The sequence below is a fragment of the Fomitiporia mediterranea genome, assembly GCF_000271605.1.
Source record: "Fomitiporia mediterranea MF3/22 unplaced genomic scaffold FOMMEscaffold_7, whole genome shotgun sequence".
NCBI classification, from domain to species: domain Eukaryota; kingdom Fungi; phylum Basidiomycota; class Agaricomycetes; order Hymenochaetales; family Hymenochaetaceae; genus Fomitiporia; species Fomitiporia mediterranea.
The window spans coordinates 3095799-3109325 of NW_006760392.1; the positions used below are offsets into that span (position 1 = coordinate 3095799).

General features: G+C 41.3%; 3 protein-coding genes across 3 annotated transcripts; 1 reads left to right on the forward strand and 2 right to left on the reverse strand.

Annotated features, from left to right (window-relative positions):
- Nucleotides 1-7204: 7204 nt before the first annotated feature.
- FOMMEDRAFT_109896 (uncharacterized protein) lies at nucleotides 7205-8519 on the reverse strand (the record flags this gene model as incomplete). The annotated part of the gene is made up of 5 exons (XM_007267837.1): nucleotides 7205-7720; nucleotides 7771-8019; nucleotides 8089-8150; nucleotides 8206-8310; nucleotides 8360-8519. 5 exons carry the CDS (start codon nucleotides 8517-8519, stop codon nucleotides 7205-7207), a joined length of 1092 nt encoding a protein of 363 aa, XP_007267899.1.
- Nucleotides 8520-8688: 169 nt separating this feature from the next.
- On the forward strand, nucleotides 8689-10101 carry FOMMEDRAFT_124988 (uncharacterized protein). Its single transcript, XM_007267838.1, has 2 exons — nucleotides 8689-9510; nucleotides 9573-10101. The coding sequence occupies exons 1-2, from the start codon at nucleotides 8705-8707 to the stop codon at nucleotides 10027-10029; spliced, it is 1263 nt and encodes a 420-aa protein (XP_007267900.1). The 5' UTR covers nucleotides 8689-8704; the 3' UTR covers nucleotides 10030-10101.
- A 133-nt stretch (nucleotides 10102-10234) lies between these two features.
- On the reverse strand, nucleotides 10235-13347 carry FOMMEDRAFT_87746 (DNA repair protein, SNF2 family; the record flags this gene model as incomplete). The annotated part of the gene is made up of 13 exons (XM_007267839.1): nucleotides 10235-10343; nucleotides 10421-10682; nucleotides 10746-10811; nucleotides 10868-11037; nucleotides 11095-11196; nucleotides 11247-11556; nucleotides 11608-11830; nucleotides 11881-11954; nucleotides 12009-12113; nucleotides 12166-12288; nucleotides 12352-12512; nucleotides 12559-12605; nucleotides 12655-13347. The coding sequence occupies 13 exons, from the start codon at nucleotides 13345-13347 to the stop codon at nucleotides 10235-10237; spliced, it is 2445 nt and encodes an 814-aa protein (XP_007267901.1).
- Between the last annotated feature and the right edge of the window lie 180 nt (nucleotides 13348-13527).

The following is a 13527-nucleotide window of genomic DNA, read 5'->3' on the forward strand; positions in this document are numbered from 1 at the left end:
CTCAAAGAACAGGTTCACACTCTAGCCACTCCTATTCAAACAAACTGGGGACCATTATAGCCTTTAGGTTATAAGGACAAAGGCTTAGATACAACAATTTTTAGACCTTAATAGGATAATTAGGTCTACTCAAAGTCAAGACCTACATTATAGAACTATACAAGGGGAAATTACATACTTGTGTAGTCTGATACAATCAGAACAACAAGGAGAAAAGCTGGAAGGGATACAATCAGATCTAGATACACAGGGATTGAATATCTTTAATATTCATATAAAGCTACAGGAAATCTTAAACAAGATACAGGACCTTACTAACAGAGTACAAGAAGTACAAGTTGAATCAGGAATATTACAAGTATACCTAAACAGGTTAGTACAGTCACAATACAACCTAACTACTATATTACAAAATATTAGTAGAGAGGAACAACAAAGTGACAGGAGAGAAGGAAGTACTTCTAATACTCAATACCCTTAGAGACAAGAACATTTCACCCAGGAAAACACAGTCTAAGAAAATCAAGAAAGTGAACTATCAGGTTCTTCAGCTGAAGAAGAAGAGCTTGTTAACACAATATAGGGAGGAATCCAAACATTTCAAGACTATAGTAGAATTGAAACACAACATCCAGATAGTCTACCAGGATCCTCTAGAAGCCTCTAAGGTTAGTCAGAAATTATTACTTAGGAAGGCTAGACAGCTGAAGAAATTGAACAGTCTATGTTACTAGATACCTTTATAGTAGAAGGAATACTAACATTAGATTATTATAGTTGGTTGTACCAGACCTATCAAAGTAGTACTAGTTTAGAGTCAAGTTCATCAGACTCTTATACACCAAATTCAGAATCTAGTAACTAGAAAGAGAGTAATATGGAGGGAACAAGGAGAATCAACCTGAAACTGCCAAAGTTTTCAGGACAGAAAGGGGAAGATCTAAAAGTGTTTAAAACAAATCTGGCAGTACACTTCAGACATTACAACATTACAAATAGCCTAGATAAAGTAGAAATAGTAATCTTATACTTAAGAGGGAAAATAGTAAGTTACATGAATAGAAAGGTAATATCATTTGTGACAGAAGGAAAAAGCTTAGTTCTAGAAATCTGGAAAGATTATAATACATTTTTAACTGATCTGAGAGAAGCAAGTGGAAAATACTATAATTCTACAGAAACAGCTCAAACTCAAATACACAATTTGAGACAAGGAAAACTAACAATTATAGAATATAATGAAACATTTAAGAGAATATTAGCCTACCTACCTAGTGAGTATAAACCAGGGACAAATGGAAAGAATCCTGTTACAATTCATTTATACAAGAATGGATTAAACTCTAGCAAATTACAACAGTTGGTTGTTATCCCTAGTTATACAGAATAGACATTCAAGGAATGGACAGATACAGCTCTCAGTCTAGAGAGAGGAATAGTACACACAAAAACATTTAGACAAGAATACAAACCTTCTAGTGATTATTATAGAGTACTAATAGAAATTGACAGGATAACAAAAGGTAGGGAAATAGCATGCTTCAAATGTGGGCAGAAAGGACATATGGCTAGGAATTGTACTAGAAGAAATTCTCAAGGTAAAAGGCTAAAGTATAAATCTAACAAAAGGTTTACAAAAAGGAACATAGTAATCCCTGAAGAATAGGAAGCCTACATTAATGAAGAGGAGGAAACAGAAGGATCAAGTAAAGAGGATTTTTGATCCAGAGTTTAAAGGTAGTAGAGTCTTTAAACTCAGGAGTAGAGAAAAATGTAAAAGAAACTCTACAAGAAAAGCAACTAACAAAAATCTACTAGACAGTACAAGTAGCACTCTATCCAACCTGTAAAGCAACTATATTATATAGAGGACAGTAAACAACAATTAAGGCTATGTTTGATTCAGGTGTAGGATTAAGCACATTATTACTAAAGATAGTTAAAGCCCTCAAGTTAAAACTCATAAAGAATGACAAACCTAGGGTAATTGTCAGAAATACTGATAGTACTATTAATAAAGGAGGATGGAAGTATAATGCTTGGGCATAGTTAAATACTAGAATTAGTAATGGATGATTCAAATTTGTAATAATGAACACTTATAATAATAAGTGTTTATTAGGATCTGACTATTTAAACAAAGTAAAACCTTTGTTTAACTACCAAACAGGAGAAGTCAGAAGTAGTATAGGAAAGATCAAACTACTAGGCAAAAGTTGGGAAAAGAAAAGGAACCAAAACAGAGAGAAAAATGTAAAAGAATACTCTTAAAGTAGAAGCATGAAGAAAACTAAGACAAAGAAGTTATCCTACAAACCACCTATACTATCAGATTCAGAATCAAATAGTAGTGGATTAGAAAGTCTTTAGTTTCCAGAAAAAGAATATTAGATTGTGCTCTGGATTAGGAAATCCCCAATTGCCTTTTGTAGAGTTACTATACTTGGAATGTCTCAGACTATTAGACTTCACTATGTAGTATATAAGGCAGACACTTGCTTAATGTCTCAATAAGAGAGAGTACTTGGGGCACTCCTACTATACTTGTTAAAAGGTTATGAGCCTTAGTGCCTATTGAATGCCTCTACACACTCACTCTTACAGAACACCTTTGCCTCCTGCTAGACCACCAAGCCCTAGACCTCCCTCTCTCCCCAAACCCATTACAATGTTGTCTACAACACATACCTTTGTTAACACTACAATGAAGGACTCTGACATTACAAAGTTCTTTGAGGGAACAGAAAAGTTGGCTAGTGTAAAGGGATACAAGATATGGTGCTTGTATATACACAGTACACTTACTACTATAATGCTCTCAGACCATCTAGAGCACAATCCCCCTTCCTCTAATGATGCTAGCATATGTACAGGCAACATTTTGTATCATTATTATTTATGTAGTGCTTTTAGTAAATGCACTGAGTTCTATTAAGTATGCTTGCATCTGTTATTACCTATTTTATATTATACTGTCTGAGATAATGGCTTAAACATTTTATTAATTTATTTAATCATATTATATTATGATTGTTTTTGATTGTAATTATTATAATAATGTGTTTGTAATAATTATATTTGTATTATTTGTTGTAATAGCCTTATCAGCTTAATACTTTGCTCCTACAAGCTACATTGTCACAATGTAAATTTAATAATTGTTTGTTAAGGTATATATGCTGTACAGTTGATGTTGCTGTTACAACTTCGAAATTTATTATATAATCAACTGTTGTGAAAAGATGTTCTGTGTAATTAAGTTGTATTGTTACATTGTTTTGAGTATAATAGAGATATAATTCTTTCATTTGTTGTTAGTATACATTTACACAATTGTATTAATGTGTAAAGTAGTATCATTTGTTTAATAATTATAATTTTGCACTTGTCTTGTGCTGTAGTTAGTATTTATGCATTATGACATTATTTCTTTGTGTGTAGTTAGTTTATACACTCTGTAGCATTGTTTTTTGGTTTGTAGTTATTTTTTATACTTGTGCATATCTGTACTTGTCTGTATATCTTAGATATGCATATTATATTCAATATCTGATAAGTAATTGCAATATCTGACATGTAACTGCTGAATCTGACATGTTTCATAATAATCACTCAACCATAATATGTATTAGTTATTATATTGTTCTGTATTTGTTCTGTTAGTTCTATCTGTATTATTATCATTATTATCATTATAATTATAATTATTAGAGTGTCTGCAATTATATTATTGTTTATAATACATATTAAATGATTTAGTTATTCGATTTAATATGCTGTTTAGCATATATGTGCTCGTTTTGAGCATTAATCATTCAGCTGTGATATTACTATATATGTTATTATTTGATTTATGCTATAACATATGTGTGCTTGTTGACAGTGTCAATCATTTGTACTATTGTAATGTTAATAGCAGATGAGTAGTGTTTGCTTTCTCAATCTTTCTAATGTTCGTCCATAGTATGATCAGTTAATTTATTATAACATGATCTCTGTGATATTATAGAATATTTTAGCATTTAAGTATTGTAGTAAGTGATACTCATTGTAGTTTCAATGTTGCCTGCATAGATTATGTTATTACTGGGCCAATAATCATAATCACTAAGATGATGATCATATAATGTTTGGGTTGTATGTAGTATAGTAGATTGTGTGTCCACAGCATATTGATTCACGTTTAGGATACTCAGACAGGTGAGTCGAGTTCTGTGTTGTAGTATGTTGTGTGCATGCATGTGATGTGTAGAACTGTATAGAGCATAGATGTAGTAGAGTGTAGATAAAGCATAGGCAGGGAGCACAAGGCTCATAACCTGTTAAGAAAGGGAAGGGAGGTTATGTGAGAGGCTTAGAGGGATCATACAAAGAGGGGGGATAGTGGACTCAGCTTGCTCTCTCACAACTTGCTTCATTGTCCATTGATTAGTTAGTCTATGTATACTATGTAGGTATGTCTCAGATGTAGAATGTATGATGGAAGGTATTCCATCATTGTTTGTCATTGCTTGTAATGTAGTTTATATTATCTGAGACATACTCTTGTGTAGTCTTGTCTTAACAATATCAAATATACTTGTTTGCCACCAGTTTTTACAACTCCCAGCTCTGAATACATTACACAAACAAAGATCACAATGTACAAAATCCTTACAATTGTCCAGAACAGGTATAGCTTCTCTGTTAAAGGTTTGCAAGTTCACAATACTACTCCCAGCACTGGAGAAATGTCAGACAAGAAGGAAATCAAAGTTATAATCAAAGAGACTGAAAAGTAAAATGGATGTCAGAATATGTACTACAAATAATTCTGTGCTACAAACAATCACACAAAAAATTCAAGTCCAGAGTCCAGTCTGAGTCTGGACTGGTCCATCAGTCTGGGAAATTTCTCAATTTGATGGATGCAGGACCAGACCCCCCTTGGACCTATGAGGACCAGACTGTAGAGGACTAGTCCTCAGGTCCAGTCCTGCATCCAGACCGAGTCTGCTGGGTCTAGGACCAGACATCAGCAACTATAAAGACAGTCCTATTGTCTTGAAATCACTGAAGAAGCAAAGCCTGAACATCAATACTTTCAAAGCAAGGAAATACATTAACAAATGGACTAGATGTTTAGCACTCTGCCTCTCAGGGATATTGCATTTGTAGAAGAACAAACCTGAAAGGATTGTCTGCCTTTCCAGTATATTTGCAACAGATGTAGCTACAGAGCTTTCCCCACATCCTGTAACACCATGAATCCAATAAATTTGCTGACAATGGTCTGTCAAGCACACCCAATGTTTGATGTTCTGCAGAGTGCTCTTTCTTGTTCCTGGTAGACAGCCACAGGAGAGATTGTAAGCACTATTTTCAGGTGGCCATAATTGTTTGAGTGCCTTTTCTTCTGCTTTGGAAAGCTGATGCTTGCCTGTGGATCATATAAGTAAGGATCTTTCCAAGCAATTGGTGCTTACAAATTGTCTTTACTATGTCTAGAGTATTTATCTACAGTCCAAGATTCAAACTTCGAATTGTGCATGCCAACCAATCCTTGATCCTCCAGATCTTGTCTTTTCTAGGTTTGTACCAGTTTTGAAGGATAAACTCTAAGCAGCAGAAGTTAATATGCTGAAAGTAGTAAGAGCAAAAATCTCACTCAAGGGAGGCATAGATGCATAATCCTCCAAGTTTATTGCCAAAACTATATGAAGTCGAAGAAGTTTTGGAGAATCCCTTGCACTTTGCAATTGGAAACACGCTTAAGGACTGGTCCCACTATAGGCAACAGTTCTACCACATTGTCCATGACTGAGACAAGCTCCTTGTGAAACAAAGGTATATCACAGAACCTCTGCAAAACAGCTGTTAATGCCCCTTATACAAAATTAGGCAATAATAATACCTTGAAAACTTTACTAATAATGCTAGCAGCAGCCTTTGCGAAGGGATTCACCTAAGTGTGGTATTCATTAGTAAATTTGGCAGAAGCAATTTGTGAGCTCACTTCGGATACTGCCGTGCCTAAATTTAGCACAAGATCACATACTTTGAATATCCTATCGAGTTGATCAAGCATGGCAACTTTCATCCCAAGGGCGCTAATCGCCCTAGGAGCTAACAAACGTGAGACGTCCAGGCCCTACGACACACTTCATTGAAGCGCACTCAAAATGTGGGTTGGAGTTGACATACTGATTTTGACGACCCAATTAATAGATTGATAGTAGCGACAGATTCCCGACCTAGATGCCCAGTTATTCCAAGGAACAGTCCACAGTTTGTTCTAATACCTGTCCGTGCGACTATGTTCTTTGTCCTAAATTCTTGTGAGCCGAAATCCAGATCAACCCGGTCGAGCATTCGTTGAGGACGAAAGCCTTTAATGTATTAAATCGAGAGAACTGCTTTGCTTCCTGATTTTACATATCTAAGTAAATTGTTCAACCACATCCGAATTGTATCGGAACTGCAATTCATCCTCGAGTATTAGCTTGAGCTTCGATTACGGCCGCGTGCCAACAAGCTCAACATCAATAGCTACACAAAGCATCAGAACGGGCATCTAAGGTCTCTAGAGTGCACGTGCCTTCAAGATGGATGAATCTACACCTTGAGTCAGGTTTAATGACTGAGTCTCTGCTGAGAATGGCAACAAACTCACCCTCCTTCATTGCTCGAAACTGGAGTATGCAGGATCTGTTGTTGTGGAGCCATAGTGGTTTGCAGGAGAAAACAGAAGAAATGGAATGAGATGATAAACATGGGCTGGAGGCTGTGGTGAGGCAGCAACGTGTTGATTGAACTATTCTTGGGTGTCATTTGTATAAGTCACTAACAACATGCAAGTCACAAAAGGAGAAGTGCACTGTGATTGATGCATTTGTGTACTTGTGTGGGGCGTCTTGTCGGCACACGTTGGGTGGGGCAGTGGTTCATGAGCAGGGTAACCTGTGCTTTGAGAATTAATATTTGCAATGTGAGGAAAAGATTGGACCTTCCGGAACCACCGCTTCAGCATAAGCAGACCAACAGAGCAGTTTACTATGAGCAGCCAACTAGGGCTGCATCAAGATCCGTATGAGGCTGATATTCTTAAACGCCATACAGTGCCTGACAGTGCCATGACAGATGCAGGGGCAACTCGAGTGGTATGAAATTGTCCGACTCTCTCGTAGGAATTAACTCATATTCTCTAAGGTTCTTGATGTATGAACTAACTTCGGAACAGAGCCCAACCAATGATTCCTAGGACCCCAGCACCGAACAAGGCCCAACCCTCCCAGACCGGCTCCTCGTCCTCACCCAATTTGTCTTTCGTTTCGATACTAGAGACAGTGGGACGCCATGACACAGGAAGCAGAAGAGACGTTATGACTTCTGGAATCGGTACAGACGGTGTAGAGCGAACTTGCAGAGGAACAACATGCTCAATCACTTGTGTTTCTGATTCGACTATGTCGTAAGACGACGATAAACTAGCTGACCGTCCGTGAGACAATTGTCGGGAGATTGTTCGGACGTATAACTTTCGTGCATGTGTGAGCAGGGACGGATACGATTCGGTTACCAGGCTCCGGAGAAGGTCGTTTGGGAGTGGTGTTGTTAGAAGGATGATGTGTGCGGCAACGAGAGCGTCAAGTGCTGTCGGTTCTTGATTGTTTAAGAAGAATCGTTTGTCACCGAGACGACGTGCAAGGAGATCGAAAACCGCGCGTCCCTTCTCTAATACCTGTTCCATTCGATTAGAGTGGATCGAGAGCTCTTGGTGGAAAAATGTACCTTCTCCTTTCCGAACGCTTCCTCAACAGATGTATTACTAGCAAGTCCTAAAATGCCCATTTTCTTTCGCTTTTCTTCTTCCGCCTCTTCAGTGTGTACGGTCCATAAGCCAGCCGCCTCGAGGCGAGGCTTGTATATTTCGCGTAACCGATCAGGAACGTAGTAACGTAACGGAATCGGGAAGAGCTCGGAAAGGGAGGGTCGAACGCATTCAAAGTAATTATGTCGGAGAGTAAAGAAGGAACACGCCTGACATTGTTCATCATAAACGGTTTAGAAATACATACAACACCCACAATGAGATGAAGATTGACTCACCACTAAGTCTCCCAAGTGTGCAGATACGTAGGCCATCCAAGCTATTCCTTGAGCCTGCTGTTCTAAAGATATACTTAGTTAAAATATTTTCTGTACTGGAACAGTTAAAGGACTGACGGTCTGACGAAGACCCGTTTTGCTTCAAAAGTCCATCGACATACTCAACAATAGACGGATAACTTGCTATGCTAACATTTCTATGAGTCAAGTAAGGTAAGCGCCCTACAGATCCTTAGTATTTAATATCGATTTACTGAAAGCTGAAACGAACCATCAGGTGAGAGATCTGGGTTAGTTGTTTCCTCGAGCACAAATTTGCCCGGTATAATGACTTGCAAGTAAAGTACTGAGGCGAGGCAAGCTGGGGTAAACGATGGAAGGTCCCATCTTGTTGGCCAGACGTGCAGGACGAGCTCGGGGTCATCCACCATACCTAAAGATGCAAATTGCAACGGCGCGAAAGATTCTGTTGAACATGAACGGCGGGCAAGTTGATCAGCTCGAATATAAGTACCTACCATTCTGGGAAGACTATTAGATCGGCGACGGGTAATTCATTGAGCATTCAACCCAAGTTCTTCACACCTCTACTGGGTCTACACTCATTAACTCTACAATGAAACGCACAAAGCCCTCTTCAGAGCACTCCTCAACCCCACAAAACGCAACACAAAAGAAAACACGCTTCGTCTCTCCAGAAGACGACCCAGCCCGTTTCGCAGAAGACGTGGACGCACAACTCGAAGATTCCAAGAAAGTAACGCGTAAACAAGGACGCGTAAAGACAGAAGGTTACGAATCTGATTCGAGTGATGATGGTGAGGGTGTCGTACTTAGTCGGAGGAAGGATGCTGCTGGGGAGGGAGGAGAGGATGAAGATGATATGTTTGCTGCTGGAGACAAGGAGGAGAAAGATGAGGAAGTGTCGGGCAAGAAGAAAAAGACGGAGTATCTTCGATTAGGTGACATCGAAGGACAAGAATTTAACGAAGCTTCCGGATCGGATAAAGACGACAGCGAAGAATCAGAAGGCGAACCAGAGGACGAAGACGATGCCGAACGACGGAAGAAAGCAGGCATGGGGTACGAACTCTCGTCATTTAACATGCGCGAGGAAATGGAAGAAGGGAAGTTCACTGAAGATGGGACGTTTGTTCGTACGTTCGACCCGCATGCCATTCATGACCGATGGCTCGAAGACGCAGACGACCGCGCCATAAAGAAAGCACGGCGGGCGAAACGTGCACAGGAGCGAGCGGAGAAGGAGAAACTTAGAGCGGAGGCGCGTGAAGCGCAGGAAGCTGGAGGGAAGGAGGAGATGGAGAAGGAGATGTTAACGATGTTGAAGAAGGGTGAGACTGTGCTGGAGGCGCTTGCTCGACTTGGCGAGAAAGTGAAGAAGGCGAAAGGGAAAGAGAGGAGGTGCGTTGTTCTTGCAGCCGTCTTACGAGTCGGAAGTTCATTTGACATTCGCATAAACCCAGCAACAAAAAATCACGAACTCATGACCCCTCAATGGACGTGGATAACGACTCCAAGCCTCACGCAGACGAACACCCTACTTCATTCTCCCAATTATCCCCAAAATCCAAAATCGAACACCTCACAACCCTCGCCTCAAATCTCATGTCCTTAGGAGACGTCGACATCTACAACAAAACATACGAACATCTCCTACGGTCCGTACGTTCCGGTGGGAACGTCGAACCAGATTGGACACCACCTGCCGTGAAGTACGAATATAAATGGGATGTACCCGGCTCACCAACCAGCAATCAGAGTGGCAGCGGAGCGGGAACGGACACGCAGGTATTCGGACCGTTCGGCGAGGATGAGATGAAGGCGTGGTATGATGCGAGTTACTTTGGTGAGGCTGGGGAGAAGGTGAAGGTACGAGTTGTTGGTGAGGAGTGGGGCGATTGGGACGATGTGGTGGATTAATATTTGTTTTCACTTGGACCTATGCTGTGAACAATCTATGTATTGTGTATCTTTGTGTACAATTAGTGAATCTCTGCAAGAAAATCGCTATGGCTACATGTACAGAATTGCAGGGTGAGTCTACTTCTACGTGATCAAGACATTGTATGCGGTATTCCCAGTGTTTAGTGCTTAAGACGAATACGACCAAAACGAGGTAAATTTATTAGTGACTAATGTATTGGAAGACGAAAGAAACTTCTGGTAGTCCGACCTCCGCTCGCAAAAGATCATCATGATTATTCTTCAGTTCTGGGTTGGTATAGTGATTCCATCTGCGATGTCCTCATTAGTATTCCCCTTTAATCACAGAAAGGAGACGAAAAACAAAAAAAGAAGGTAGAAAACGTACGTGCTAGCATCCCCATACAAAAGTGCTTGTGACCTAATAATCTGTTTCCCATCTTTACACCGTTTACACTTGAACGTATCATGCGTATCACACGATGTATTCTCTTTAAACGTGAATAGTTGTCTGAGCATGTCGACTGAGAAGTGTCGTTCGGCATCTTCTGTTGCGTCGACGACTGCGGAAGAGAGGGCTTGCTTTTGAGCTTGGCGTTGGAAGATTTTCTCTTCGATTGTTCCTGTTGAGATGAAACGGTATACGAAGCCTGCCAGAAGAGATGTTATGGTTAAGTATAGTGTGTCTCGAGAGATGGATGAAGGGCACGTACATTCTTTCTTTTGACCATCTCTCCATACTCGTGCCAGAGCTTGCTGATCAGCAGCAGGGTTCCAATCTGCAGCGTTCGTCAATACCATGATGATGGTAGTAGATAATACACTTCGAACTTACCCGGATCGAAAAGAATTAGCCGATTTGCACCAATCAGATTGATACCGCACCCTCCTGCCTTGCTACTCAGAAGGAAGACGAATTCAGGGCGGTTTGGATCGTTGAACTGATCTACGAGTTTCTGTCGTTTGCTGACAGTCATAGTCCCGTCGAGTCTGAAGCAGCCATAGCTTTACAACAGTCGTGTCAGCATCGCTTCTTTCTCTCGGATGTGCTGGCAGAATTACCCTTTTGACCTGCATAGTTTCTCAAATAGGTCGAGAGTTTGCGTATAATTGCTGATGAGGACGATCTTATCACCAGTCTCCGTGCGGATGCGATGCAAGAATCTAGACGAAGTCAGTCATTCATGACTTAGTCAACCAATAAGAATAATCACCTCTCAAGGACAAGGAACTTTCCACCCCAATCACATCGTACTCCCTGGTTTCTCCCTCTTTCACGAGCAGTCTGCCCAGCACCTACAAATCCTTCAGGAATAAGACCTTCGGAACCCTGCAAGTCGTTCGGAAGGTCGAGAAGCTCGGGATGGTTGCATAGTTTCTTGAGAATGTTGATAGCTTTGAGTGGTTGAGAGTTCGTCCCGCGTAAAAGGGCCTTAATCTCGGGTGAAGTGATGAAAAGCCGGTAAAGAGCAAGCTGGAAGTCAGAAAGACCGCAGAATACGACGTGCTCGTATTTGACAGGTACTAGGGACCATAATCAGTAGATAATCATAACCCTTCTGAGTAGGTACGCACAATATTTTGAGAGCAGGTCGTTTGTTCGACGAATAATGAACGGAGTGACCATGGATCCAAGCTCCTTCAGCTTGTTCTCGCATGCAGCTTTGACTTGGTCAGAAGCATCGGCATCTCGACCTCGGATGATAGCGTTTTCGAAATTCTTTCGGAAGTCGCCTTTCGAGCCAAGGTAATTCGGATTGGCAAAGTTGAGGAGAGAGAAATACTCCGATAGATCATTCTGCCTTGCTTGTCAGCGTGTAAATAAAGTAATGGGTAGCATATCCTCACCTGAATAGGAGTACCAGAAAGTATCACACGGCGCTTAACATTGAGAGCGTTCAATGCTTGAAACGTGAGTGAATCTGCACAAGAACATGTCAGTTGCTGCAAAAGGGTGAACTAATACCTTAACTCACCAGAGTTCTTTAGACGATGTCCTTCATCGCAAAGCAATAAACCGATGGTGCAATTCGCGAGGTACTCCGACAGGGTCCGAAGAGTTTCATAAGAAACAATCATGACTGAATATTTATTTTCAGCAAAAAGAACTCTCGATGATGGGAGATAATCTACCTGGTTGGGTGACAGTTTTCCCGCTAGCTGCAACCCATCGCGCAACCTTCTCAATGAGCTCCGCCTTGGTTCCCTTACCGTCAACAGCGAGGGATCCTGGAGCTTCCGGTCCGAGCCACTTTGCTGAATACGATTCATTACCTTGAGAACGATGGAAACCCCCGAAAATGAACGGTATTCACATACTCAGTTCATTAGCCCAATTCCTAACAAGGCTGCTCGGACATGCGATGATGCATTTATCGATAGTTGGTCTCACAGCGCGTGGTGATTGTTTCAGTAGCGTATACATGAGAGCTATGCATTGTAGTGTTTTCCCAAGGCCCATTTCATCGGCCATGATGCACCTGAATGGTCTCAGCTAGTGAATAAGTGTAATTAAACTCGACTCACCCGTATTGATTTTCAATCGTCATGCCGGTTGTGCATCGGTACAGGAACTGGAATGTATTGAGCTTCCAAATCCACGAATAAATCAATAAGGCATACCTTCACACCCTCGATTTGATGCGGTCGCAGCACTTTCGACAGCTTAGGATCAAGAACTACCGCAACCTTCTGTACTGTTTGCTGTTTCTTCTGATCCTCGCCCAATAGCTTGCGCAGCGACTTATGCGGATTAAACATTCCCTTCGTCTTTTCCTCCGCTTCCTTTGCCAATCGCTCTTTCTCCTCTTCTTTCTCCCGTTCTCGTTTTTCTTCGTCTGTTTCCTTATAATCAATTGTAGGGTCGTACAACACGATGGCGTGATCTTCCATCGGGTCATGGAGAGGACGCGGTAGCAGCACAGCCAGGGGTCGAATACCCAACGAGACTCCCGACAGGACGGTTGGTACAATCTCGCCCTTGCTATTCGTCATGCATGGTATCGAGAACCTGCGCGCCACGACACTTTGGAAAGGCTTAGGCTCAAACTTCGGAAATCGCTTGAGATCATGAGCGGCCAAGTCAAGCTCAGGAGGTCCATTCTCATCTCTTCTGCGTTTCTTCTTCTTGTCATCGTCGTCCGAATCATCTTGGTCGCCGCCAGCGTCCTTGTACGATACCCGCCTTCGTTTCCGTTGTGGTTGTTCACGAGTCTTGGTAAAAGATGGAGGTCTGAATGGCTTGTTGACGCGAACACTTTCTTGAAGCCGGTCGACAGGTCTGCCGTCTGGCGTCACAGGCTGCTTGCGTAGCATCGTGGACACGGGAGGAGACGCGTCGCGGGGCGTGTTGCATCATCAGACCAGTCATTGAGTCACGTCAACAACGCCTCAACAGGGCCAAACAGGGCCAAACAAACCTCCCTGCAAGCACCTGAAACACTGACAAGCACTCAGAGTTAAAATAAATAAATAAAATATATGTAGATAATTGCT